The 27,703-nt window shown below is 53.4% G+C and overlaps 3 protein-coding genes across 6 annotated transcripts in view; 1 reads left to right on the top strand and 2 right to left on the bottom strand.

Annotated features, from left to right (window-relative positions):
* Nucleotides 1–3,119: 3,119 nt before the first annotated feature.
* On the bottom strand, nucleotides 3,120–6,098 carry FEN1 (flap structure-specific endonuclease 1). Of its 2 annotated transcripts, none has more exons than XM_082760506.1 (2): nucleotides 6,050–6,098; nucleotides 3,120–5,461 (listed from the first exon to the last, which is right to left on the bottom strand). In XM_082760506.1, the coding sequence occupies exon 2, from the start codon at nucleotides 5,420–5,422 to the stop codon at nucleotides 4,277–4,279; it is 1,146 nt and encodes a 381-aa protein (XP_082616632.1). In that variant the 5' UTR covers nucleotides 5,423–5,461; nucleotides 6,050–6,098; the 3' UTR covers nucleotides 3,120–4,276. The 2 variants fall into 2 exon arrangements, with proteins under 2 accessions (XP_082616632.1, XP_082616633.1); XM_082760507.1 differs by having other exon boundaries at nucleotides 3,120–5,423; nucleotides 6,050–6,073.
* A 71-nt stretch (nucleotides 6,099–6,169) lies between these two features.
* Nucleotides 6,170–7,514, top strand: TMEM258 (transmembrane protein 258). The gene is made up of 4 exons (XM_082761427.1): nucleotides 6,170–6,255; nucleotides 6,489–6,598; nucleotides 6,696–6,848; nucleotides 7,368–7,514. The coding sequence occupies exons 1-3, from the start codon at nucleotides 6,253–6,255 to the stop codon at nucleotides 6,820–6,822; spliced, it is 240 nt and encodes a 79-aa protein (XP_082617553.1). The 5' UTR covers nucleotides 6,170–6,252; the 3' UTR covers nucleotides 6,823–6,848; nucleotides 7,368–7,514.
* A 152-nt stretch (nucleotides 7,515–7,666) lies between these two features.
* MYRF (myelin regulatory factor) overlaps nucleotides 7,667–27,703 on the bottom strand; it is a 62,881-nt gene continuing 42,844 nt past the window's right edge. For 2 of the 3 annotated variants that reach the window (XM_082761426.1, XM_082761424.1), the window contains 19 exons: nucleotides 26,314–26,509; nucleotides 25,800–25,876; nucleotides 25,390–25,500; nucleotides 25,009–25,099; nucleotides 23,288–23,488; nucleotides 22,488–22,596; nucleotides 21,914–22,023; nucleotides 19,765–19,925; nucleotides 19,176–19,248; nucleotides 18,768–18,856; nucleotides 18,535–18,603; nucleotides 15,709–15,794; nucleotides 15,333–15,494; nucleotides 14,292–14,585; nucleotides 13,653–13,740; nucleotides 13,237–13,311; nucleotides 12,983–13,085; nucleotides 12,478–12,552; nucleotides 7,667–12,100 (listed from right to left, as the gene is read on the bottom strand). In XM_082761426.1, the coding sequence (XP_082617552.1) occupies nucleotides 12,014–12,100; nucleotides 12,478–12,552; nucleotides 12,983–13,085; nucleotides 13,237–13,311; nucleotides 13,653–13,740; nucleotides 14,292–14,585; nucleotides 15,333–15,494; nucleotides 15,709–15,794; nucleotides 18,535–18,603; nucleotides 18,768–18,856; nucleotides 19,176–19,248; nucleotides 19,765–19,925; nucleotides 21,914–22,023; nucleotides 22,488–22,596; nucleotides 23,288–23,488; nucleotides 25,009–25,099; nucleotides 25,390–25,500; nucleotides 25,800–25,876; nucleotides 26,314–26,509 (2,257 nt within the window). In that variant the 3' untranslated portion in view covers nucleotides 7,667–12,013. The remainder of the gene's footprint in view (nucleotides 12,101–12,477; nucleotides 12,553–12,982; nucleotides 13,086–13,236; nucleotides 13,312–13,652; nucleotides 13,741–14,291; nucleotides 14,586–15,332; nucleotides 15,495–15,708; nucleotides 15,795–18,534; nucleotides 18,604–18,767; nucleotides 18,857–19,175; nucleotides 19,249–19,764; nucleotides 19,926–21,913; nucleotides 22,024–22,487; nucleotides 22,597–23,287; nucleotides 23,489–25,008; nucleotides 25,100–25,389; nucleotides 25,501–25,799; nucleotides 25,877–26,313; nucleotides 26,510–27,703) is intronic. The other variant, XM_082761425.1, reaches the window with a different exon arrangement.

The following is a 27,703-nucleotide window of genomic DNA, read 5'->3' on the forward strand; positions in this document are numbered from 1 at the left end:
TGAGTTTTCCTTTTCAGAAAAAAAAGCCAGTAACGCATGATTCGAAAAAACATTTGGAGACGCTGTGGTGGATTTGTGAGGACTTTACAAATGTGCTGCCTTTCCCCATGAGAAGGCTCAGCATGCCAGGGTCATGAAGTCGCAGGATGGAGTAACTTCTCCCTAACCACTGAGAGAAGGGAACGTCCCCCAGCCAGTGTGGGAATTCAGAGAAATGGGGTTTTGTTACACTTAACGTGTGTCTGCTCCAGCTCAATTAGTATTTACATGTTTTTTCTCCTCCCAAGATGGGCATTTTCAGGCTGGGCTTCAGCATTGCAGGACAAAGACGTGACTTGTACACAATACATATTTAGTAGAAATCTGTTCGTTGTATCCATGGAAATCCAGGCGGTGAGGAACAACAACAAAAAATTAATCATGTATTAGAAGGCTCCATACAATAGAAAGAAAATTGGTGCCTTCACTTTTCAAACCACAAAACACTGTGCACGTGGTATTTTTCTAATCAAGACCCTCCCGTCCCCATTACTCACTCTTTCTAGTAGAGCACAGCAGATTTCAGGAATCCTTCCTATGCCTGGAAGCCTGGTTCCTGGTATAAAAAGCTGTTCTCATGTTAATTATCAATAAGATGATTGTGATAAACTGCAGTGGAAAACTTTGTGTAGGGAAACGTAGGGAAAAAGAAAAAGGTAGTGGAATGAGATGACCCAGAAGGCAGGCAGGTGGGTGGTACTTGAGATGAACAGCAAGGAAAGAGGGGCCCTAATTCAGAAGCTCCTTGAAGCAAACTTGTGCCACCACATCAGGAAAACCTCCTATGTGTGGCTCAGCACCCTCGTTCCCCTCCTTCTGCTTCTCTGCAATACTGAGGCCTCTCCCTAATGCTCAGCTGTCTCATAGTTTTCAAAGACCCTTGCTCTCCCTTATTAAAGGCACGATTAGCACCTACCCAACTCGAGCATGCTGCTGTTTTCTCTACAGCACATTGCCCTGAAGCATGACAGGATGCAGGGGGCAATGCCTGGTGGTTCTGCTCATGCACCAGGCATCAGTGAATGTGTTACTTAATCACCTGTGTTGTAGTGGTTCCCGCCAGGGAACCCAAATTTGAGATCTATTGCCACATCCCCCTTTTCCCACATGCAGCTAGAGTCCTACTTACCGTTCCATAGCAGACACTGTTCTCAGTTTACAGATCCCTTCATGAGTTGCCAACAACCACAGATAGCTGCTAGGATATTTCTAGGTTTTGGCTGCAGCTGCTTTTCCCTTCCACTAAACGACTGTTTTCCTGAGTGCACCTGGACATCCTTACCACATAGAAAACCCACCCCACCCTAGTGCTGGGACCAAGTTCTCTCTTTCCCAAGCAATGATCAATATTCCATCGGGAGTTGCTCCAGGCACTGCTGCAGTTTTATTCTGCTTAGAGAAAAATCCCCATGGCCAAAACTCCCGCAGAACCAAAAGTTGTGCTGATTCCTCACAGGCTGAGACCTGTGCAGGTCTCCCAGGCTGCACGGCTCCTGTGTGTGGCCATAACATGCTCCTACCCTTGTCTTCCCTCTGTCTGCTCTATTCATTTTATGTGTTCAGGGCAGGAGAGTAGCTCTTCAAATGTTTTCTCTGAGATTTTGTCCCAATCAGATGGTGACGCCTACATAGGAAGCCTCCAGGTAACATCTAGTCATTAGAATTTCAGATGTACAGAAAATGTAGAGTCCAGGTATATTTTGTTAAGCTTTTGCTCTGTATCAATAATCTTACAAGCTTGAATACTGTGTGATTTAACCCTACACTGGATTTGAAGTGTGTGCCTACAGTCCTGCTTTCCCTGCATAACACTGCGCTCTTACCTGGCATCCAAACGTGTTTCTGCGATTTGCACACCAAATGTGCACGTTGTCCTAAGGTAGAAAGAAGAAATGGGATCCATTTTTCTCCATTCTTAGAAATATTCTGATATTAGACGTGGAGGGAAGTTTGCAGATGTGCTGCTGAGAAGCGAGGCAGAACGGCCACAGCAGCCTTTTGACCAGGGCGGGTTACGCAGCGTCCCCAGGGGCTTGTGCAGGGGGGCAGCTGCGGGATGCATTTACTCCTTTGGCTCTCATTGATAAAATCCCCAAAGTAAATCGCAGCTCAGCAAAGTTTCACGCCAACCACAAAGGGGATCATTAGAAACTCTCGTAAGAATCTGGGTAAGCATGGACTTGGATCTGGTCTCCCCCGGCTAACCATGTGGAAAGTGCTCATTAACGTTTGTTTGTTCAGCGCTGGTGTGGATGGGGTGAGATGGGTTGGGGGAAGGAACCTTTATTTTGGCAAAGCCACGGAGGGAAAGAAGCTATATGACAAAGCTTGATGGGATGCCAAGGTTGGGCAGGCATGCTCCCCAATTCCCGTGTTAGGAAGATGGCTCCTAGAGAAGTGGAAGTCTGCTCAAAATGAAAGCGACTACTTCTGGGTGCCTGCCTGAAGGCACCTATCGGGGACATAGATACCCAAGCTCCTTATAATTTAATCAAGAGTCTGATCTAGCTCTCCAAGCTGCTTCTGCAGGCAGTGAAGGAGAAACACATTCCACCCTGAAAATGCATCAGAGGATGCATCCCATCTGTGACTGCAGATCAGGTTCCTAACATTTAGACAAGCAAATGAGAACAGATTTGTAATTGCTAACAGGTGTGGGTTTGTTTTTGCTTTCTGTTAGTTTCTTCATTTTTGGGCAGTGGTTACATTTGTTCCCTTCACCATGAGATCTTCCCCGTGATTTAAGACGCAGCAGTGCCCACAGCCAAGGAGATTGGCACTGGAACCTTTGTCAAATCCCCCAGACTCTGTGGTTTTGAACACACCAAAGAGCATGTGAGTAACAAGGCCTTTCCAGCCCAAGCAGTGACTATTTGGCAGCTTTCAGGTGTAACATTAGCTTTGAGCACTGTACGTAGCCAGAGTACTTGGAGCACCTGAAGCTTCAGATTAATTTCCCTACTGAGTGGTGGAGGAGGCTTAAAAATCAGGGTTATTTTAACAATGTTAATAGAAGCCCCCTCTGAAACAAGCCTGGTTTCTTGTAGTATAAGTTTGCAAAGAGCTAACCCACAGATCTGTTGTTGACAAATCTTTCAAGTCACTGTTAACACCTGGATTAAAACATGAATTTCCTGTGTTCAGGCCTGAGCTTGATTTTTTGCCTTTTGTCACTAACGAGTTTCCTCATGAAAAATGAGATTTTACTTTACCTGTGCAACCTTCAGCAACAAGGTTTAAGCTATCACTCCAGAGAATTTGGTAAATGTATTTGTATATAAATTTTATTCTGGAAAGAAAAAAAAAAAAAAAAGCACATAGTTTTGACAAGTAAAAGGTTATGCAAAATACAGAACAAAAAAAAAAAAAAAGGCATTGTCTTTTTTCTCCTTAGTCTGGGATCTATGTCTCTGTGTGCACAATGTGGAAGGATGTGTTAAGAAATCAAGGGGCTGAGGAGGTTTCCATTTTAGGTTTATTGACATTTTTCTTATTAAACATAAAATTGAGCCTAGCAGGGAGATTCAGGGTTGGAGAACTGCAGTTTCAGGTCAGCTTGTCAGGTCAGCTTATGCATTAAGAGCAGGGCAGGGCTTTGGAATCCATGATACAGATTTTTTTTTTTTTTTAAAAAAAGAAAAATGACGACAGTAAGGGAAGGAGGAATCCAGTACCTGAGGTCCTCACTAAAGGGAGAAGCTTACCTCATTATTTCAAGTCTCCTCCCAATTCCACCTTGCCTTCCATTCATGTCTCCCCATTTTCTGCCTTTGCTGCTTGCACCTTACCTCTTTTTAGATGAGCCGTGTCAGGGAGAAATCTCTCCTCCAATACCTGTACCTGGTTCACTCTGTAGGTGCTCAGCTTTTTACCTCTTAAATCAAAAGGGGATTTGTGGTTGGGTGTCACCTCCCATCCCTGAGGCCTCAATGTGAAAAGCCTCCAAGCGACAAAGGCTGCAGCTGAACTGCTGAACGCAGCCCCCTTGTTCCTCACCCGCCACCTTCTCACCCCTTCCAGCTCCCCCAAGCTGCAGATCTCAGCCCTCTTTGCCCCCCAGCCCCGCGTCTTACTACCGCTGCTGAAGCACTCGCATCTTTCACTAGCCTAGCCTTGTCAGAAGGACTTTGACAGCAACCTACCAAGCAGTGACACACAGGACAGAAAGACAACTGGTTGTTATTAGCCAAAAATTCCCAGTGGAGCATAAAAACTAACGGCTGGGGTTTGAGTCTGGTTATTTCCCCTTTTTGAACTTGGCTGCGGCACTGTTGGTCTTGGCTTTCTTCTTCGCCGACCCCTTGGACTCGGGCTCCTTGCGCTTGGCTGATGTGATGGAGCCCGTCACCTTGAAGAAGTCATCCAGCCGGCCCTGCGTGCTGCCCTGACGGCTTTTGCTCAGCCTTTTGACGCCGTTGCGGACGCGCTCCTCGTTGAACTGCTTCTCCACGCACATGAACTGGACGAGCTCTTCTTCGTTCGGCTCCGTCCACTTCAGCTCAACGTCGTCGGGGTTGACCACGTCCGGCTCTAGGAAGAGCTTCTGGGCCTCTTTGTGCAACCAGTTCTCGGGCAGAGGGTACTTCTTGGTGTCTATGTGCTGAACGATCGCCTCAATGGTTTTGTGCTGCCTGATGAGCTCAACGGCCCGCTTGGGCCCGATGCCGCGGATGCTCTCGCAGTAGTCGCATCCCAGGAGGATACACAGATCCACAAACTGTTCCCAGGTCAGATCGAGGTCCTGCAGGATACGGTTCAGGTGGAACTCCTGGATGGGCAGCTTCTTAGCCTCGCTGGCGGTAAGATGCCGCATCAGCACGGGACTGCCGAAGGTCAGGCAATCCATATCTTCCGTGGCGGCCGCATAGACCTTCCCCGCCTTCACCAGGGTGGCACAGCTGGCTTCCGCCTCCCCCGGCGCCTCCACGTAGGGGATGCCCATCAGCATCAGCAGCTTCTTGCACTCATCGGTGTGCTGCTGGGTCACCTTGACCAGCCTCTTGCTGAACTTCTCGATGTTGGTCTCCTCTCCGGCCTGCTGGGCCTCCTGCAGGTGCTTCTCGGCCTCGGCCCGGCGCTCGGTCCTCTTGGCCAGCTCCCCCGACTTCAGCTGGGGCGGCTTGCCGTCGAAGACGTACACGGGCTTGATGCCGTTCTCCACCATGCGGATGGTGCGGTAGAACATGCCCATCAGGTGGCTGGTGGTCTCACCCTCCTCGTTCTGCAGCACCTCGGCGCCCTGCCGCACGGCGATCAGGAACTGGTAGATGCTCATGGAGGCGTCGATGGCCACCTTGCGCCCGAAGTACGCCTTGATGTCGTTCTCGCGGATGGCGCCGGGCGCCACGTCGGCGATCAGCTTGGCCAGGCCGTGGATTCCCATCCTGCGGGGCACAGGGGCTGCGCTCAGCGCCCGTGGGGGCTGGGAAGGAACAGGGGGATGGGGACGGCCCCCCACAGCACCGGGAGTCTGTGCCCTGCGGGATGCAGACCCCGAAACTGGTCCCGGTCCCAGTTCCAGCCCTGGCCCCAATCCCTGCTCCCGGTCCCAGGCACTGGTCCCGCTCCCAGTCCCTAGTCCTGGTCCCAGCCCCCAGCCCTGTTCCCAGGTCCCGGTTCCCATTCCCAATCCCGGTTCCAGCCCCTGGTCCTGGTCCTGTTCCCAGTCCCTGTTCCCATATCCCGGTCCCCGGTCCCGGTCCCATTCCTGTTCCCGGTCCCCGTTCCCAATCCCGGTACCAGCCCCTGGCCCCAGTCCCGATCCCGTTCCCTGGTCCTGGTCCTGTTCCCATTCCCGGTCCTAGCTCCCGGTCCCGCTTCCCGTCCCCGGTCCCATTCCTGGTCCCAATCCTGGTCCCGGTCCCTGCTCCCAGGTCCCTGTCCCCATTTCCAATCCCGGTACCAGCCCCTTGCCTCGGCCCCGGCCCCGTTCCCATTCCCTGGTCCCAGCCCTGGTCCCGGTCCCGGTCCCGGTCCCGGTCCCCATCCCCGCTCCCCCCGCCGCCATTACCCTCCCGGTGCCGCCGCTCCCGCGCTCAGCCGCGCGGCCCGCCGGAGCCAATGAGCAGCGGCTCCCTCCCGCCGCGCCCCGCCCCCCGTCCCGGCACGCTCCGCTTCCGTTTCCGCTTCCGCTTCCGACGAGGGGCGGGCGGCGGCGGGAGCCGGGGCGACGTGTCGGGAGCGGACGGGACGGGCCCGGGAGCTGGGGCGGCAATGGTGGGAGCGGCACCGGGAACGGGGACGGGGACGGGGACGGGAACCGGGATCTGACTGAAGGGAACCGGGACCGGGACCGGGGGCTGGGAACCGGGAATGGGGCCGGGGAGGAGAGCGAGGCCTAGGCCGGGACCGGGAGCCGGGGATCGGGGGCTGAGGAGGGGACGCGGGGACAGGGCCCGGGGGCCGGGGATCCCCGGGAGCCGCCGCTGCCCGCCGCCGTGCCCCCGCAGGAGCTGGAGGCGATGAGCCGGTACACCAGCCCGGTGAACCCGGCCGTGTTCCCGCACCTCACCGTGGTGCTGCTGGCCATCGGCATGTTCTTCACCGCATGGTTCTTCGTGTATCCTGCGGGGACACCGGCACCGGCACCGGGACGGGGTGGGGGTGGTGTCGCTTCGCTGTGCCCCTGTTGTCGCCTTAACCCCCGCCGCCGGCAGCTACGAGGTGACCTCCACCAAGTACACGCGGGACATCTACAAGGAGCTGCTGATCTCGCTGGTGGCCTCGCTCTTCATGGGTTTCGGTGTCCTGTTCCTGCTGCTGTGGGTCGGTATCTACGTCTGAGGCTGCCCGGCGCCCCCCCGACGGCTGTAAGCTGCCCGAGACCTTTGTGCTGTGCGTGCATGGTGCCTGCGTGCAGGGGGTGCCCGGAGAGCTGCCGCCAGGGCAGCTGCTCTGTACCAAACCCAGATTCCTTCGGGGGCAGATTTAGGGGATATAAATGGCCGTGCTCTGATCCCAGCCTCCTCAGGGCAGCCCTGGGGTTTAAGCAGCGCAGCGGCCTCGCAGCACACGCCTCTGCTGCTGCTCTTCCTCCATCAGCTGCGCTTCTGCCAGTGCTGAGCTGCAACGCAGCTGCTGGCTGATTTGGGTGGAGAGGGGTCCCGTGCCCTCCAGGGCAGAACCGGTGTTCAATTTGAGGCAGTGCACTCCTCTGCTCAAGGAGTGTTTCTGACCCAGCAGAACCTGGTGGGGGATCTGCCCCACGCTGTGGGGCTTTCTCTGTGCTCACACAGCCCTGGCAGGCTGCAGTTGGAGCGGCTGCAGCAGCGTCCAGGGCTGCTCTGGGTAAAGCTGTCTCACCTCCTTCCTCTCTCCTTTGGTTCTAGGTGGGAGGCCCTGCAGAAGCTCTTTTTATATTTCTTTTACATTTCTACAAGGAAGCCTGTGTCAGGCATGGACTGTGCTCCTGTCAGGTGACTGCTGCCAGCACAACAAACCAAACCTGAATAAAGCTGGCTTCGTGATGCACCTGACTTTGGACTTGCGGTTTGTCTTTCACCTGGCTTTTCTTTTCACCGGGCTTTTTGAAACAGCCTTGATTTCTGCACAAAATCCATGAGCCTTGGGATGGTCCCTGTGTTGCACCTGCAATTCCAGCAGCCGTCTCCTTGGCTGATTTCAGCAGCTGGAGCAGCTGTTTTGTAAGGAATCGAGCACAGTTTGTATTTCCTTCTAGGCTATTGAACACACAATTGGAATTGAGCTGCAGAGTTACTGCTGTGAAACTGCAGCTGGTGGTGTGTGACACATCCCTGGTGTCAAACTTTCCTATTTGGTAGAGGAGCTTTCCCTCTGCGAGTGCTCTCAGATGCTTTTGGGTCTGGACCTGACCTTTGAGGCATGAGCCAGAACTTAAATCTGGTCAAAAGCGTGTGTGCTGCGTAGCAGTGAGCAGCCACAGCCTGCAGTTATCCTGACCCCAACCTGTGCACGTCTGGAAGCTCACGCTGAGCAGGTGGCACTGGGGTTCCTCAGTCTTGTGACAAGCAGCTTATAGCTACTGACCCAAAAGGCTGTTTTTTCATAGCAAGGGAGGAACGCAGCCAGGAGCCATCCTTGGATACAAAGCAGTATTTATATATTTATTTATATGGGCGTATTTACCTTGAGCATAAAACAAAGTCTAAATAAGCCAAACAAAAAAGTGGGGGATCCGGAGACTCAGCACTCAAATTCGGCAAAATATAAATATAAATCAGAAAGAAAGGAGGGAAACCAAACTTGTTTCCCACAAATAAAAACCGATAATCAATAATACCTGCTAAGAAGGCAATTCTACAAACTTGCTGGCAATATACAGTGATTAAAGCTGTGACAGCAACATTTAAACCAAACAAATTAGTGCTTTACTTTTTTTTTTTTTTTTCCTTAATTCTTGCAGTGGTGGCATAGTCTCTATTTACAGGCTTTAAGCTCTAACAGTAGGACAGAATGTTTGTGAATTTGCTTTTGAAACAAACTCCGAAAGAGCCAAACTTTGGCAAGTGGCCTCGTATCCACGCTCGTCTTCCTTCCTGCCAAGAATGTCTAGAGAGATGAAGCATCTTGTTTCCAGCTGAAGAGAGGGTTTTCCCCAGGCTGTGAGGCTGGAGACATCGGCTCAGAGCTCCCTCCGTCTCATGCAGGGAAAGGCCTGATTGTTAACTCTCTTGTTACTGATTGGGGATGGGGAACACAGCTGTAGTTACCGGTGGGCAGGGCAGGAACCTCGAGGGGCAGCCTGTGCAAACAGCTGTTTCTGGGGGCTTAGAAGCAATCCCATGACCCTTTCATCACTACAACCCCCCCTCTGAGCTCGTTCCTGCCTTGCTGTCATACTGCTGTGCAGCTGCCCGTGGAGCTGGTGTATGATTTGTGGTGTACTTTAAGACAAAAGATATGGTTTTCAGCAACATAAGATGCCGAAGATGGCATTCTGAAGCTCTGATGCTGTGGATCGCTGTCAGCCCGTGTGGTTTTCTGCTGTAAAACAGCTGTATGGGGGCTCAGACCACCCTTTGCACGTTAGCTATTGCCTCCCCTCATTTATTGAGCTAACTGGCCGCTGGTTTTGAGGCACGCAGCATTCAGCACACGCATGGGAAACCACCGTTCCCTTGTACAGTCCTGTTAGCAGAAAAAGGCACTAGAGATGTTCCCGTAGCCCTTAGGCACTTGGTTCGCTGGGGCCCTCATAAACCCCATGGCTAAGCATTGCGGGGACACCTGAGAGGCTCCATCTCCCCCTGGGCCACTGCTGCTGGCGTTTCCAGTGATTGATTGCTTCCTCCCCCCTCGGAGCAGCTTCCCCTGCGGCAGGGGAGAAGCAGACCCGGCTCTCAGCTGCCCTCAGCCATGACCATCAGTGAGGGGGGCGGTGGTGGGGATTGCAGGCAGCACTTTCAGCTCTGGCCCTCACGGCACTGCCTGGTGCCCCTGCGGGGGCTGAAAAAGGGCACGGGCATCGAGACCAGTTTGGCAGTAAGGGAAAACAGTGGCTGAGAAGGGTCTGAGAAGGCCACCCCTCAGCTGAGCAGCCCTCGAGGAGCACAAGGCATCGCTCACCTCAGTAAGGACTTGCCAGGCTGGGCCACTGATTGCCAACTGGAGAGTAAAAGCTGCCAAGAAAGCAACTTCACAGGTTAAGGCTGGGCAAGAACGCCTCGGGCAGGTGGAGAGAAGAGCAGCGAGCATCCTCTCCAGAGCGCTTTGCTGCAGGGTTTCCCTACCAGCTGCAGGCAGCAGAAAAGCCTGGACATGGAGCTGACTGACCTGTGTGTGCGTAGGCACCCCCATGCCTTTGGACCTCTTGCTCTCTCTCCAGGCTCCCCAGAGCGGGGCAGAAGGCCTCCGTGAGCTTCATTCCCACTTGGCTGCCTGGCATTCCCTGCTCACCCTCCGTTTCCTGGCTGCCCAGGCTTCAGTGCGTTTTAGTAACCGGAGCGCATCACCGATGTAGGTCGCTGTTTGCTGCCCACAGGCACGGCACGGGAATGAAGACCTGACCTCGAATCTGCCCTGCAAACAAAGGAAGGGGCCAGGTCCTCTGGAGGCAGGGACACAAACCCCCAGTGATGCTGCAAGGAAGCGCAAGGCTACGGCTGCTCTGCTGGGAGAAACTCAGAAGGGAGCTCTGAAGCAGGTGACAGGAGATAAAGCTGCTCCCCAGGCTGGGGAGGGAAGGCAGGGTAGGGTCCCACGACGTGCACGTAGGAACCATCTATCAGCTAAAACGTCTTTGCAGCTTCTTTCTCCGGCACAGCCGAGCCAGCTGGTGGTGGCAGAGGGACTGCTGCATCCATCTCCACTGACAGGAACAAAATGCAGCAGCCGGAGCCTGATGCACTTTCCCAAAACCAGTTTGGTTTGAGCCGCCTGTGTCCAGCGACGGGGCCGCAAGGGGCAAGGTTGCTCTTCTCTGAAGCCAGCTTTAGAGTTTCCTTCAGGACTGGAGAGTGGTGTTTCCCCCTCACTGCCCTTCCACAGCAGTGGCTGCTGCTTCCTTGGAAAAACGAGTCACAGCTGTATGGTGGCTCAGCCTCCAGGAGTGCAGAGGGCTCCTTCTTCAGCGAGAGGGGCTGGGGCAGGACGCGTGAGCGCTGGTCACTCTGACATGTCCCGGCACAGCTGTAGCAGTCAAGCTTTACTGTGGAACTCAGCAGTGGCCCCCTTTGGTTTCCTATGTGAGACACGACGTAGCTCAACAGGGACAGAATTAAGAGACCCATTTTTATACGGCTTAAAAAAAAAAATAAAATTCAGTAGTTTAGCAAGTTAAGAACTTGTAACAGTAAAAATACCCAAAGTACACTCAACATCACTGCTTTCTGAGAACGGTGACAGCAAGGACCCACAGTCACTGCTGTTGTCTCCTCCTTTGTGGGAGAAAATCAGCTTCTTTTTGCCAGTGCCTGGCAGAGATCTGTTAGCCTGGTGGTGCAGTGAGACCAGGCCATGCAGCCCCAGTGACCCAGCCTGGCTCTGCAGGGTGAGCTGGGTGTTGCCAGTGGTCATTCTCAGCACGTCTGGGTGGAGCAGCTGCATTGACTCGAGACGACTGGGCAGCTCCACATGCACTGCAAGAGGCCACGCGCTGCTGGCAAACGAAGGAAACGGGTCCCCACGACACTTAACACAGGTGGCTTGGGGTTAATTTTTCTCCCATGGGTTGATGGCAAGCATCCCCACGCGTGGTTTGGCCTGGGCACAGCCTCAGCAGCATCTTCAGTGGGGTTCTTAGGTTTATCCATCCAGACCTGGATACGGTGACAGAGCACAGCGAGGAGAGGGGGACAGGCAGGGCAAACGTGGAAGCTGCACCTTCTCTTGCTGTCCGCAGAGAATGGTCTGTTCAGGGGTCCTGGGGTCTCCAGGGGTCTGTGGAGGGGGGCTGCAGGGGATGGCCCTGGGCCAAACTAGAAGGAACAGCAACTCCAGTGTACGACTTCCAGTACGTCCAGGCACAGCCTTCCTTTCCAGGTGAAACTCCAGCGTTTCCCTCTTGGAAAGGGCTCCAGTGTTGAGCAATTCCAGTGTTGCGGAGAGCTGACGTGGCACATCTGGGACCACTGGGCCAGTACAGGATGGAGCTCCCATCCGTGCTGCGGGACGTGGCAGATCTGTCCACATTCAGTCCAGTGTAATGCTTTCAAATCCAGTGTCACAGGGGGCAGGAGAAGCGACGGGAGACACAAGTGTCCCCCATAAGGGATGGAGAGGTGTCTGGGGCGTGTGGGGTGGCGGGAGGTGGTGCTGGGTGAGTCCAGGAGACACTGCAGGGCTGGTTGTGTTTCTGTGGCTTAGGTCCTATGTTCTGTGTGTGCTGTGCTTCAGTGTCTGCATCGCCAGCCACAGCCAAACCAGCTCCACGCCTGAAGCGGGTGATGGGGGTAAGGTGGGGCTGGGGGCTATTGGAGGAGGGTGTACGGGAGTCTCCCCAGTGTCACCAGTCCCCCTCCTCTCTCCAACCAGAGGGCACTGGTGCTGCCAGGACTCACTCACAGAGCCAGTAAAACTGGAAATAATAGTCAGTGAAAAGGTGTCCCATCTGCTCGGGAGTAGTGCTGCAGTTGGCTCGGCCCTATGTGAGAAAGCAAGAAAAAGAGCTTACAGACAGGCAAGATGCATGCTCTGAGGGGGGGGGAATTGTGCCTGAACTTTGTGCTGGCACAGACAAAGATCATAATCTGTTCTAGGCCTGCGTGTGAGCAGCTGGCTCTGTCGCACTGCCCTTCCCCATGTGTGGGTAGGCACTTGTTCCCCCCCCTCCCCGCCCTGAATTACATCCCTCTACTACCTGCGTGGCTTGGAAGGGAACAGCCGTGCTGGAGAGGGCTGTGGAAGGCTCCCCACACAATGTGGGCACGAAACCTGTGCCACGATGGTGCCACGTTCCCATCGCTCTCCTTCCACTTAGCCCTGGACAAGAGGAAAGGCAAAGCAGCTGCTGGTACTCACAGGCTGTGCTACTCTGAAGTGGTAGGTGAACTCCCTGAAAGACATCATCACGAGAGGCCAACGGTGCGATGTTTCCTGGGGAAGAAAACAGAAGGGGGGAGATGAGACCCGGGCTGAGCATCCCGGGACGTCCTCCTAGGGCAGACTAGCAAGGAAATGCACAACCCCCCTCTGTCGAGTGACCCTACAGCTGTCTCTGGAGCAGAAGTACCACCTCCAAGATCAGCAATAGAGCTGGATTGAGAGTGGGGCAAGGAGGTACTTAGACATTTTATCCAGCTCCACAAGCATCAGAAGCACTGAGTACTACATGACCAGCTGGTGCAGGGATGTCTGAGGTACATTTACAGCAGGCAGTGCAGAGTACAGCTATCAGAGCACAAAGTCCCTTCAGCAACTCTTGTGCTGCCCTGGCCAGACTGCTGTAGTCCTTTCTGGAGGTATCTGTGTTGTGTTGGGGGTGACGCTTCACAAATGTGGATTCTGTGAGCCCAACCCTCTCTACCTGCGTGTCTGTGGCATTGGTGGAGCTGTCTGTGCTCACGGCATCCTGGCAGGGGTCGCTGGAGACAACATCACAAAGGGAGATGGTCAACGTGGAGGAGGAGCTGGGGAGACAAGATGTGGTGAGACCCTGGAAGGCACCAGCCTCTGCTGTCTCTTACAAGGCTGGGCAACAGACACCGCAATGACATGGCACAGTATCCTGCTGACTTCGAGGGTACAGAAACACTGAAGAAAGCAGCCCTGCCCACTCACTTCATCTCCAGGGTCAGGTTGGTGTTCACTGCTGTGAGCTGGCTGACAGGGATGCGGTAGGTGAAGTTCCCAGTCCTACAGGGAGACAGAAAGTGCATTAGACCTGACCGCAGCATTGCAGCTGGCTGAGAGATGGTTGGGACAGGACCCAAAGTCTCTGTTGGGTTGGGACTTCAGAGGGGAGGGCTTCCCAGGCTAGCTCCCAAGGGAGAACTCATCATCAAATGCAGTCTTCCTGCACTGCAGGTGAAGGAGCAGGGCTGGACCCCAAGCCCCAGCTCCTCTGTCCAAGGAGCGGCAAGGGCTGCCTCTGGGTGATGGTAGGAAAAGGCCCAAAGCTCCAGGAGCTGCCCACCTGCTTCTGGAGCTCCCCAGGATGCCACCACCGTGCCAGCAGCTATCCCAGCCTTGCTCACCTGCATGCGTTGCTGGCTGTGCAGTACTGGGACTGGATGGCCATGTCGATCTCCAGGATCCGGATGGAGCGCAGCACTGGGCTTGGCCCTGCAGGTGGGAGACGGGCAATGTAGGAACGGCAAAGGGATGGCAGCTGGGGCAGCCTGGGTGAGGAGGGCTGGAAGGGACGCCAGGCACTGAGACTGTCTTTCTGCATCCCCATGCCATCAGAGAGAAGGGTCACCCTGCTGCAACACTGCGCTAACACCATGTCCAGCCACAGAGAGCCACAAGCCTGAGGCTCTGCTGCCAGTGGCTGGTCAGCAAACTCCTTTCCCTCTGCTACCAACATGACTGAACCTGTGTATTTCTTTCTCTAAATCTAATTTGGAAAAGGCTGAGTGGTGGGGCTATGAAGGCAGTTGCCGTAACGGCAGCCTCAGAAGGGAACCAAGGGACTAACTCGACCAGAAAGCGTAGGGCAGCAGGGGGAGGAAGTGCAGAGGTGGAGATTGAACCCGGCTGCACTGGAAGAGCTGAGGATGAACAAGCCACAGCCCAGGGACACAGTGAGGGACCCAGACAACGGAGGATATCCCAAGAGGCTGCCCGGGGGTGCGGTGCTGCTGTGGGGATGGAAGAGGAGAGGGCCCACCTACCATCCGTGCTGGGATCCTCCGTGCGGGGCCACTCGCTCACCGGCTGCTTGACGCTGCGCTGCTGCCGGGCCTGCCCCAGTGGGGAGTTGCTGCGGGAGAGCGAGAGGTTGGAGATGTACTTGGATTTGCCCTGGAGGTGGGTGAAGGGGGAGGAGGGGCTGGCATTGGGGCTGCCGAAGCTCTGAGACCTGTCAGGCGTCTTTGGCCACTTGGTGTAGGAGGTCGCTTTTCCAGTGACGCCCCTGGATTTGGCTTTGATATTTGTCACTGGCAGGAGTGAGGTCTGACTTTGGTCTGCAAAGGAAAGGGAGAGAGGTTGCACTGAGAGGCAGAGGCTGGCAGCATTCCTGCCTCCAAGGCCAGTGCAGAGAGAAGGGCTGTCAGCTCTGGGCTCATCCTGTCCCAGCGTCTTCTCTGTCATTACACCCCCATGTGTAACAGCCTCCATGCCTGGAGGGAATGGTGCAAAATCCTCGCAGCACAGGGAAGCTGTGACAGGCTGTGGGAACAAAGAGCGGGCACTGCACTGCCCTTGCACAGGGCAGTATTTAAGGCATGACTCCAGGGCTGTTACAGCTCTGCTCTGACTGCCTGAGGTGCTGTTGCTCCTGCAATGGTGATGGAGTTAGAGCTTGCAAAAGCCCTGCTTGTGCAGCCAAGAGGCAGCGCAGCTCCTGGCCTGCCCAAACCCTGCTCAAAGCAAACACAGGCCTGGCATAGCCTCTCCTGGCCAAGCTCCAGAGACCTTCCAGTCCCCACTTACCCTGACAGCATGATCAGGGATGTACAAAACCACACCGCACAGGCAGCAAAGGCTGAGCAGCCTGGCAGTCCTGCTTTGCCCCCTGGCTGCATGCTGGAGCAGGTCTCAGCCCCTCCAGGCAGTGGGTGTGGAGGAAACTGGGCACCTTGCGGAGGCTGCGTGTCATTTTCATAAGGTGAAGAGGTAGGTGAGAAACTAGGTGAGGGATCTGAGGTGACACAGTGGTGGGACGGACAGCAGAGAGTTGTCCCAGCACCTCCTGCTGGGCTGGTACTTACCTGTCCTGTTAGTGGCATGAGTAGGGCTGGTCTCAGACAGGGCGATGGAGGAGACGTTGGTGGGAGCAGCAGAGCAGCACATGGAGAAACAAGGTGGGTTGAAGCACGCTAGCACACTGTGACCGGGGGAACTGCTGAGCAAGTCAGGCACATTTGCTGTGACTGCAGGGCAAAGAGGAGAGACACTTGGAATAAGCCAAGGGAAGGAGCATCACATGCCATCAGCACCCTGTCCATAAAACCACAGCCCCAGGACCTCCCAGCATGCAGACAGCTCCACGCCAGTGAACCCATGGCAAGGAGCTACAGCTGTGACCATCACCCAGCACCACAACCCCTGTGTGTCTGCTGTGCCCCCTGCCATGCTGTGACCTACCATGCTGTGGGGGGGTCTTGCTACTGGCTCCGCCTGACGCAGCTGTGGATCGCACCATCTGCGTTTTATCAAAGTTCTGGCTTGCCCTGAAATGTAGGAAAACATGAGTGAAAACCTCCACTGCAGGGAACCACGGTGTCACTTGTACGGGAAGGGAGAAGCAGCTGTAGCAGTGAGTGGGTCGATGGGACCAGGTACACAGAGCAAGAGCAGGCACAGAGTGCAGTGGTAGTAGACTGGACTCCAGCAGTAGACTGGAGTGCTCTGGGAAAGGAAAGCAAGGCAGGAGAGAGGCACACAAGCCACAAAGACAGCTAGGAGAGCTAGGAAATGTCACAAAAGATGGTGTGGCTGTCCCATGGCACGGACAAGCCTAATCTGGTTCAGAGGACACGAGCAATGCTCCCTTGGTGCTCACTGTGGAAAAGACTACTCAGTGAATCTACTTTCTAATAGTGATCTCTGGGGTGGATTTACATGCCTGGGTCTCAAGATTTGAGATGGTTCCTCACCTTGTGTTTGTTTTTTTGTTTGTTTGTTTTTTTTTTAGAAATACACACAATCCCACCTAGATTTGTCCTACTCAATTTCAGGCATTTCACTGAGGCTGAGAAAGCCACAGGCACCTCATGTGGGTGGTGGGGCAAATGTGAGAAGTGACTAACCACTGCCTGGTGCTGTTTTTCTCCCCTTTTCATTTTGTCTAGGCACCAGCTACTGCCTGTGGAGAGATGGGATAAACACAGCCTCTTGCCTTCACAGACTGCAGCTGCCCACCAGGCAGAGATTCCTACTCAGTTCCTAACAAAAATTAAAAATTTCACCTCTCCAGTCCCTCCTCAGTTCAGTTTTCTCTGTCCCACATTTTGCTTGTCCTGCCTGTCCCCTTAGCACCGATCAAGGTTTATCAAAGATAAATGGAGCCTTTGTTCATTTAGAGAAGCCCAAATACCACTGTCACCTGCAAGACTTACCTTATTACATATACTTCTTTTTTTAGTTAAAGGAGACACAATAGTGGTCTCCTGGAGGACATGTGGACACCAGCCTCTGGAGCCAACCTTCATCCCAGCTGAAGATCTACCTCTATCACTCAAGGTCCTCCATTTCCTTTGTCAACACTTTCCATGCCTGGTTTTATCTTGCATCCCATGAGCAACTACTTTTTTAACAGCTTCTTGTGAAACACTGCTGTGTAGTTCTAAAAAGAACAAATTAACACGCCTTCCACTGCTCTTTATGCAGCACTTTGTTCAAAGGGTGCTGATAGACAAATAAGACCTGTTTTCCTTTAAAGGGAAGTATGTTGCTGCAGCCCTGCAGATCACATCAACAAAGATGCTTTACGTGTCTGTTCCTAATTTGTAGCTCAGCCAGCTTTCCTGGTGTTGCAGTAAGATATTTAAGGCCATACCTCTCAAACACGCTTTCTATTTATTTTTCTGAAGATATTGCTTTTCCTGCAGTGGCAAAATATAGGAGTGGAGTTTATAAACCAGTTGGACACTTCAGTAACTTGCCTGTTAGTGAGTCAGACACCAGGAGAACTGAGTCAGTACCTTCCCAAGCATTCCCAGTAGTAATGGCTCATATAAAGAAACAATTAAGTTGTGTTGTGTTTTTTTTGTTGCTGTTTTTTTTTTTTTTTTTATGTCCTTCTTTTGCACACTAAGCTGTCCTATAATTGAGAGTGACCCTTCATAATAAAACTACTCATATATGAAGAGAGGGTAGGAACATTTTTGGGGCTAATTCTTCAGTCTCCATCCTTTTTAAATACTCCCTTCACATCTTTCATACTGCCCGCTCCTGCTCTACCTGCAGTATGTAACTTCTTTATTTAGCCTTTGATTCACTGCCTCTTCAATCCACTAATCCTAATTTCCCTTTTATATTGCCTGACAGGGTCTATAGTCCTTCCTCCTGGAGCTCCAGCTGCTGAGCTGTATTTGTATCCCTTTCTTTGCCTTCATGTTTTGCCTAAGATTCTTTGTCTTCTGTGGTGTGGATGAAAGAAAAAGAGGAACTGAGAGAAAGGATGCAACAATTAAATAACAGTAGAATGAAAGAGTAACGTACCGTGGGCATAGAGCGACCGGGACCCCGGGACCCCTGTGCCGAAAGAGGGCCAGGAGACAGGCAGTGGGCACAGCAAAAGAGCTACAGGGCAGTGAAGGGAGAAGGGAAGAAAAGGAGGGTTGGTAGAAGTGAGGAAGGGCAGGGGGGAATGAAAGAGGGCATGGAAAATAATGGAAATGGAAAGACAGGAAAGGGAAAATTAAAGAAAGTAGAAAGAAAATGGGTTGGATGGGAGATGTAACCACAACAAGAGGGAGAGGACAGGGAAAAGAGAGAGAAAAAGAGACTCATTATCTGGTATCGTGAGCTCCCAAAGGACTGAAGTGTGCTGAAACTGAATGCCCAGCCCAGGCTAACCGTGTGCACACTGTGCTGGGGCCATTCCTTCGATACTCTCTCCACATTAAGGACACTGCTTGCAGTCTGTACCCTTGCGTTATGCCCTTGCCTGGTCCAGCCCCACCAGAGGCAGTGGGTCTGTGCTGTTTTAATCCATCAGAAGAGGCAACCAAATAACATTCAGACAGGCCATGAGTATGTGAGCAGACAAACTTCAGGACATTTTCTTTTCTTCTCTGTTCTCACTTCTTGCTGCAAACAATGTAAGGCTTGGATACATGGACACATTTGGCTGGCTTTACAGCGTGGCTCACTGGAACCGTGGTCAGTAACCCCACGGTGGCTGCTCTTTCTGCCTCAGACTGCCCCAGGCACCACATCCTTCCCACAGAGCCCAGAGGTACCTACCCATCGATGTCCACAAGGTCCTCCTCACTGCGCAAGCTCAGCACATAGAGTGTGGACATGGACACCACACTGAAAAGACAGAGAGAGGTACAAGCTGAGGACAGGCATGAGACCACTCCTTGGAAACGAAGTAAACTGTGTTTCCAGCACTGCCTGTTTGGTTGGCCCAGCCTAGACCAAGCTGATGAGCTGGAGAGAGATGGTGAAGCAACAGCCTGGGTATATGGTCTCACCTGAAGGCCATGATGATGACCAGGGCAATGATGGTGCCTTGCAGGAAGCGCTGACTGATGCAGGCCTGCTCCGGGACAACTGATGGTGACTACAAGACAGAAAGCGCAATATCAGCTCAGGACTCTCTATTGCTCTGGTCCTCTCTGCTTCTGAACATGGATCCCACCCATCACATTCCAAACTTTCCTCCTGTTCCCCTGCAAGCCCTGAAACCCCTCAGAGCAGAAGCCAGATAAGGCCTTCATTAGGCATGGATGAAAAGGAAAGAGAGATAAGGAAATGGGAGCAGTCCGGGTCTCTCCCTCTGCAGCATGTGCAGGAAAACACTGGAGAACCATGCAGAAGACTGATCCCAAGCAGACCACCTTCCCCTGCACAGCAACACTCAGCTGGGAGCAGTCCCTTACCTTGCTGGCTACTTTGTGGGGCCTCTTTTTGTGGGGCATGCTTCCTGCACGGCTGAACTGGCTTCCTGCTTGGCTGCAAGGAGAAAGGAGGAATCGAGCTGAGCTGTGCAGGGACAGGCCCTGCCACTGCACCTCGAGTGGTTCTCAGGCAAAACCGTGATTCTCTGCCAGGGAAGAAATCTCTTTGTGACATGACAGGCACAAACCCTTGTCACTCAGCCTGCTCTGGGGTGGAGGGGGGTGCTGGTGCATTGGCTCAGAAAGCCTGAATTCTGCCCCAAACCTTCATAAGCTGACATAGGTCAGTATAACAATTTTGGAAACGCAAGAAACTCTTTGCTCTGAGAATGCCACTCACTAATCTGGAAAAACATGGTGATGATTTCATAGTGTTTTCTGGGGGGCTGGTCTGAGAGCAGGATTTTGGTATGTGTATGACAGATCCGTGAGCTCTCTGAATCTACTGCAGACCAAATAACTTGCCAATGCCCCATCCCTCCTTCCCATCTCCTCTTTCCCCAAGTGGGCTGCCATTCAGGGCTGCCTGGGCTCGAAGAAGAGATCCGTTTTGGCTCCCTTGCCCTCATACCTGAATGTCCCAGAGCTCACAGTTGATTTCATGCTGTCGAGCCGTTTGAGCTTGGCCAGCTTGTGACTCCATCTCTCTAGCTCATCGATGCGAGTCTCCAGGTTGTCTGTCAGTTTGCACAGCTCCTTCACAGCTCCCACGTTCTCCATAAATATACGCTCCTGCCAGGGAACAGGTCAGAAGTCTGAGTGGCTGGGCACATGGAGGCACGCCTTCTCCCCACTATGGATCCATCCACTCTGACTGCTCTCCTGTGCCCTGTTTCACAGGAAAGCCTAAATAACACCCCCCCAGCACTGGGGGAGTGGAAATGAGACCCACCCAGTAAGGCACACAGCCCCTGGTTGCGAGAACAAGAGTTCTGCTAAAACTCAACCCAAATAATAAGTGTTACAGAATCACAGAATCACAGAATTTTCTAGGTTGGAAGAGACCTCAAGGTCATCGAGTCCAACCTCCAACCTAACGCTAACAGCCCTCCACTAAACCATATCCCTAAGCTCTACATCTAAACGTCTTTTGAAGACTTCCAAGGATGGTGACTCCACCACTTCCCTGGGCAGCCTGTTCCAATGCCTCACAACCCTTTCAGTGAAGAAGTTCTTCCTAACATCTAGCCTAAAACTCCCCTGGCTCAACTTAAACCCATTCCCCCTCGTCCTGTCACCAGGCACGTGGGAGAACAGACCAACCCCCACCTCGCTACAGCCTCCCTTGAGGTACCTAAAAAGAGCGATAAGGTCGCCCCTGAGCCTCCTCTTCTCCAGGCTGAACAAGCCCAGCTCCCTCAGCCGCTCCTCGTAGGACTTGTTCTCCAGGCCCCTCACCAGCTTCGTCGCCCTTCTCTGCACCCGCTCAAGCACCTCGATGTCCTTCTTGTAGCGAGGGGCCCAAAACTGAACACAGTACTCGAGGTGCGGCCTCACCAGAGCTGAGTACAGGGGGACGATCACCTCCCTAGCCCTGCTGGTCACGCTGTTCCTAATACAAGCCAGGATGCCGTTGGCCTTCTTGGCCACCTGAGCACACTGCTGTTAGTTCAGGATCCCTGAGAACTGTGTCCTCTGCTGGTGTTACTCCAAGGAGTCCTCAGTCACAAAGGACAGACACAAAGTACTCATCTTCATCAGGAGCCCTTGGTTAAATTAAGTGAGGAATTCTCCCCACTTTCCCTTTCTCTGCCACTTCCCAGCCCTCCAAGTCTGTCTCCTGCTTGCGGTGCAAGCTGTTGGAGCTATTTTGCATCATTATCCAACATCCAGTTGATTCAGATCAATGGAGAGCCCAAATTCAGAAGCTTCTGGAGAGCAGCCTTCCCCTTGCAGCCCCTCTGGTAAAGGCAAGGCTTTCCAGCACAAGCACATCCCTCCAGCACAAGCACAGCTACATCCCACATACTGCTGCTGGCACTGTGGCATCACCCATGCCTCCTATCCACCCTCAGGATCTGCTACTCCATATCCCCGTGCAAAGCTCCCTGAGGCGAGGCAGCACCTCACTGGCATGCTGATACAGCACTGAGCTCAGAGGGTTTTGGACACTGTGGAAAAGCCCATGGTCCTGGATACTGCTCGCTAGTGATGTAACTGCAGGGATCTAGGCTTCCACAAAGAAAAAACATGGCACTAAGCGCAGTCCTGGCCATTCATCCTCTGGGCACTGAGGATGGAGTGATGCAGGAGAAAACTGGCAGCTCTGGGAGAACGTCAGGGATGTGTGCTATAGGAGGCTGTCTCCTCAATGCCCAGAGCAGCAAACAGGCTGCCACAGGTTATGGTGAGGTCAAGTAGCCAGGTGCTCCCGGTTATCTTGACATAACCACCTTATCTTATCTAGAAAGGAGAGATTATGACTAAGAGCCTCCCTACAGGCGGCTGCCAACAAGGAGTCCTTCCCGAGGGAGATGCTGCCAACTTTCACCAACATCAGGCTAGTTCCTCCCTGCAGATGTCTGCTGTCCACCCAGGTCTGCTCCTGACATCTGAAAGATCAGCCAGGTCTGAAACTTGTACAAGTGGTATTGGCTTAGAAAGATTTCCCGGGCACCATTATTTCCTTCTTCCACTTCCAGCTCCACAACTCCCTTGACCCAGATTCAACAACCTCCCCAGCTTCCCCACCCTTCCTGTCCCTTTGGGCTGCCACTGACCTTGTTTACCACCAGGAAGTTCTCGAGGGTCTTTCCATTGGAAAAGACGAGGTCCCCAGTGTCCTTCACAGCTTCAGGAAGGATCTCCTTTACCTCCTGTGCAATGACACCTGCGTGGAAATGATACAGTGGGTCACAGGGATCTGGACAGCACTCCTGCCACAAATCTTTCTCTTGCCCGTGCGGTTGTTGGCAGGAACCCTCCAAGCTGGGGATAAAACAAAGGCTGTCTTCCCCTTCACCCCAGTCTGGGCAGGGCTGAGCAGAGCTCCTAAAGAGGCCCCATCACCTGGGCATCCCACAGACCACTGAGTCTCAGCTGTGGAAGAAGAGGCTGTTCAGACAAGGCTGGGTACATGGGAAATGCCTGTGGGAAATGCCACTTTCTCTCCAGCTCACTAAACAAAGAGCTTTATTAGATGCCTATGCTTCAGTTAGTGAGAGCCCCCCCACTCCAGCCCTGTGCCTGGTGGGGCTGCCCCATGAACAAAATTCTACTGTAGGTCGTAGAATATAAGGTCTGCTGCCACAGATGTAAGCAGGAAAACACAGCAGGGTGACACAAGGCCCGTACCTGTCTCAGAAGTGTTGTCAATGCCCACTGTGGCTGCAAACTCGGGCTTGTAGTTGTAGTGTACTAGTCGCATACGGGAGATCCTCTTTAGCTGCTCTGTGGTGTCCACCTGGCACAAAACAGACATGTGCAACTCCTAAGTGGGGTGTTGCTTCTTAAGATCCCATGACTCTGACCCCAGGCAGCAAAACCCACTACAGTTCGTGTTAATGCTTTTATGACAGGTCCCAAAGGCAAGAGGTACTCCATGAAACAGCCCTGAACCCTACTCAGACCAGCCACGGGGACAAAGAGCATTTGCACTGGGATTAATCTCCAGTTCTCATCATTGGATATGTTCCTTGGGCAGAGAAGCCAGGAGGAAACCGAGCCCCATTGCACAACCAGGCACAGGGCAGAGGCAGTTTTCATAAATATGAGACACAACTGCACCAAGCTTTCCTGTACAGGGACATCCAGCTGAGAGGACTTCAGAGCAGAGCTGAGCCTCTCACTCAGGCTCTGGCAAGCCCCAATGTGCTGCCTGAGGTATTCACTTGTTTTCAGGTTTGTCTGTTTTGCACGTGCTAGTTGTGGTTAGCAGTGGAAGTGCCAATATTCTTTAAGACATAATGGACTGGCTGTGTTTGGGACACACAGAGAAAGACAGAGTGCTAACGTCATTCCTCACCAGTCAATAAGAGCTCAGGCTTCCTATGAATTTGTCAAAATCATCTGCTGAAACAAGCTCACAAGAACACCTACGCTTTCTGCAGTGCCTTTTCAGATCCCTGATCAGCCAAACCTAGCCTGGCTCTTACCTCCTGGATGTCCTCCTTCACTCGGACATCTGACGGGTGCATCAGTGAACCCATGACCTTCACATTGCCATGGACCACGAGGGCTTCATCAGGGCGGTCTGTGTTGATGCCAACCCGGCCATGGTGGAAAACAGTATCAGGGAGCTGTGCCCGCTGCCAGAGCACGTCACTGTCGCTCTCAAACTGGCCAGGGTTGGAGGCCTGTAGAGAGACAGGAAATTGGGAACTGGGAAACAACAGTAAGTAAACCAAGAAGAAGAATGCTGCAGTGCTGCTGGGCAGAGGCATTCTGAGACATGGCCAGAGGGGTGTCATCCGGAGAGCCCCACAGTCCTGTCCCACTATGCACCTTGCAGAGGAACTGGTTTGAAGGGAAGGCCACAGGGAACTGGTGGACATCAGAGAGCTCCAAGCACACTGTCCCCCTTAGTGTGTGTGGGAAACAGCTGGGAAACAAAGTTGGGGATAAGCAGAAGCACTGTGACAGCACAGCTGTCACGCCTCTGCAGAAGGGAGCCAGGAATAGGGAGGGTCTCAGCTGAAACTGGGGCATGTTGATCCAGGTGGCCTGAGAAGCCAGAGGGGAACTTTGGGATGAAGAGTTCAAGGCACAGGATCTTGGCAGGGATGCCCTCTCCATCCCACAGCTCACCACATGATGGCCCAAAGAATATCTCAAGGCCAAGCTGTGACAGCACCAGCAGGAGGGACAGCAAGCAGTTGAGCAGACAGTCACAGCAGAGGCAGAAGAGAACAAGCAAGGCCATGGAGGTGTGAGACAGCTTTGCAGCAGCACAATGGAAAGTGGCAGGGGCAGGGATCCATTGCCAGCTCTGGGAACAGATCCCAGCCTGCCCTTGCAATCTTGGCATTCATCTGCTTGTCCTGTCTAAGCCTCTTCCAGCAGAACCAAATTTATGCCCACTCTGCTCCTCTCTCTAAAGGAAAGTCCTTGCCTTCTTGAGCTGTCTGTTATCTCAGCTTTCAAAGCTCTTCCAACAGTTCCAACCAGAACCATGCAAGACAGCTGGAGACCATAATTGATATGGCTCCTGAGCCCCAAATCCTGGGGTTCTGGCCTGCTGCCACAGTTTTGTAACCCACTCACAGGTTGGGATGGGGTAGTCCAGGCTGCCTGCAATTCTGTGAAGTTCTGGGCACCCTGGAGGCTATGTAACTAACTCATCATGCCCTTGTCTGAAGACCCCAATGCCCCTCTGTGCGTGTTTTACCCCCTGCCTTCAGGCCACAGAGCTGGCTGCTCTCCTAACAGAGCCCTGGGAGGGTCTGGGGATGGTGCCTCTCTCTTCCTGCTCCTCTGCATTCCCATTTGAGCACTGCCACCTTAGCGTGTGCAAAACATGCAGCCCTGAGAAGGCACCCAGTCTTCCTGCACCAGGAGGTCTTGTCCCTGCTACAAAGTCCTAACAACTGTTCCCTCACTCCCAACAGCTCTGGCACTAGGGCAGGGCTGGGACAAGAGGACACCTTCCCTGTCCTGCACCAGGTTCTTGCATGCCCTGAAGCTGCTCTCACCAAACAGATGTGGAAAGGCTGGAGTGAGAACCCAGGCACAGACAGGAATAGCTACAAGCAAGGCAGTGACAGTTTGGAGAAGGTATTCGAGGGCTGGGTGGGGAAAACCAGAAAGAGAATTGCCCAGGTCACCCAGTGAAGGGCTGGAGGCACCCACAGAGGCTGAGGGAGGAGGGAGGACTTACTCGGACGATGATGCGCTCAGAAATGTGAGCTGCGAGCGTGTAGTTCTGGTTCTGTGCGTGCGCTTGCAGGGCTACCACGAGCATGAAATACCTGCCAAGAGAGGGGAGAGGTCAGGGTGCCGTCCTGCACTGGGAACTGCTGAGTCTGCCCCAAGGCTGAGTCACCAGGCTGTCACAGTGGGCTCAGCACATCCCCTCTCCCCTGTCCGCAACCCCTCATAGAACAGGGACAACCATTCCTGTGGCCACAGCAGACATCTCTTTTCCTCCACACAGACAAGGAGGGCCAGTGATGGACCTGCCACCCCCCCAAGGCTGGGGACTGGGACATCCAGAGGCCTTGAGAACTCAGAACAACTTGAAGGTGTCTCTGCTCCTCACCTCTGGTCTGGGTTGGGCTTGCCTTTCTTCCGCATGTTGTTGGCCGTGGTCTCACTAAAGTGCAGCCGCCCCACAGTGACCTTGGTGACCTGTTCTGGAGGCAGGTTGACCCTGGGGAAGGGGAAACACAGGAGAGAGTGAGGATACTGCTGGAGAGGTGGCTCCTTAGGGAATGGCCATCTCCTGGGCTGCTCCACAAAGGTAGGTCTATGAACTGGGCACAGAGTGGAGCGGGGAATGTAAAGAAAATAAAACTTTGCTGTGGGCAACAGAGGATAAAGCTGGAGGGTGTGCTACCCACAATACAGTCCCTGAGGCCTCTAGCTCAGCTCCCTTCCCCACCCTCTCCTGCTAATGCTTATTCCCCAGCAGCAGTTCCCCGACATGAATGCAGCCTGGGCAATACTCACGTGACAGGGTTGAAGGGCCGTTTGCTGCGGTCAGACTGCGACTGCTCTATGTTGATTGACTGGTTCAAGGCCTCTAGCTGGAAAGAAAGGTTTGGGTACGTGATAAAGAGCCCTTCCCCTTCCCACCGCCTCTTCCCCAGCCTCTGCACATGCCAGCTGTCTGCCCAGCCCCTCCTGCAACTCAGCACAACTAAGGTGCAACACCGAGCTTGGGTGCCATTCTTGTCCAAGCACGGGTGTCTCCCTTGGCAGGGAGGAGGTTGAGGGTGAATGGATCTTCCCAAAGTGCCTGCAAACCTCTGGAGCCAAAGGTGAATGAGAGGCAGCCCTGGGTGTAATTGAGTCTGTCTTAGGACTCATATTTCAAGGTCTGCCTTGTTCTGGCCTTCAGCACTCTCCTACAATCACCCTTACGACTTAGCACATGAAAGACACGATGTCGTCTGATCCCAGCTGTTTGCCAAGCTCCCCTTCTCCCTGCTGGATTTGCTCCTGGCCCTTAGCTCCTGCTTGCCTTCACTCCGTGCAGCTTCAGGTAGAAGCACTCTAAGGGTTTCAGCCCCTCAGGGGTCTTCACATACTTGGGATCTCCAAGCATGCCGATGTAGACCGTGACCTGGAAGTGATTCTTCTTCTGGCACACAAAGGCGTCATCACCCACTGAGAAGTTGAACCCCTTGTCAGCATCGACACGGTACGTGAGCATGGGGCTGTGGAAAAGGCAGCAGATGTTAGACCAGAGCACTGAGCACACCACAAGAGGCTTACATTTGTGGGGGGCAGGATGAGCCATGCACACAGAAACAGAGGCAACAAGGGGTCTGTAAGGCAAGGTACATGTCCCAGGTAAACCACCCTGTCTGGGAAGGCCCCTGGGCTCACTTCCACATGCCACCACAGACAAACAGTGACTGTGTCATGAATGGTCCCACCTCAGCAGACTGAGGAGGCCACCTCTCCTCACATGTACACCCACAAAATAATCCTGAGGCACAGCAAGCACAAAGGAGAAGGAGGGTGTAAGAAGTTGGGGCAAAGGAGACAGCATCACGTAGCTGCAGAGCACCAGCACATGCTGCACTGGTCGTGCAGGCAGTCCTTCTTGCTCTGCACCAACACTGCTCCAGGATTCCCTGGTTCAGACACGAACCCAACACCTTGCCCAAGCCCTGCACAGAAATCTGTCCTGCCATGCAGGATAAGAGGCCGGAGAAGGTCCCTATCATCCCGTTAGAGCTGCAAGCAATGCTTGAACAAAGCTTGAGTCTTCAACCGGAAAGAAATGTGGTTCCTGTGATTAGGATTTGATGAGGTTGCTGGGGTGAACATCCCTCTATATGCTAAACTACAGTACTAACACAATAAAAGAGAAAAGTATAAGAGAAGAAGTATAAGAGAAGAATAAGAGAAGTGCTGCCTGCACGCCAGACTCCTGCCGACACCGCTGACACCTGCCCCGGCTGCTGCCAGCAGCTTCCAGCTCCCACCAGCACATCCAGAGGAGGAAGAGGGGGCCCTGGCTGCCCGGCCAACAGGCACCAGCTGGGGAGGTTTAATCTGCATCTCCCTAACAGGCTGGTGACCATGGGAACGAGGGAAATATGTGGCCTTTGCAGCAAGTCCCCTTTCTCTCACCATCCAAGAGCCCCAACCTGGGCTGGTGGGCCCCCGGGACATGCTGCCCGCCTGGAGGAGATGCCTCTCGGCTTGCTTCCCCATCAACAATTTCTAGCAGAACACCAGAATCCCATCTTTTTGCCATTTTTTTTGTACCTACAAAAGTATTCAGGAGGTGAAAGGTAGCTCAGCCTAGTCTGACATAAATCTTAAAAATTACTGAGTACTCTTCCATGAAAACAAACTACCTCTGACTTCCACCTCTAGGTCTCAGTACAGACAGATGG

Source organism: Aythya marila, assembly GCF_965140915.1.
Source record: "Aythya marila genome assembly, chromosome: 5".
In the NCBI taxonomy this organism is placed as follows: Eukaryota; Metazoa; Chordata; class Aves; order Anseriformes; family Anatidae; genus Aythya; species Aythya marila.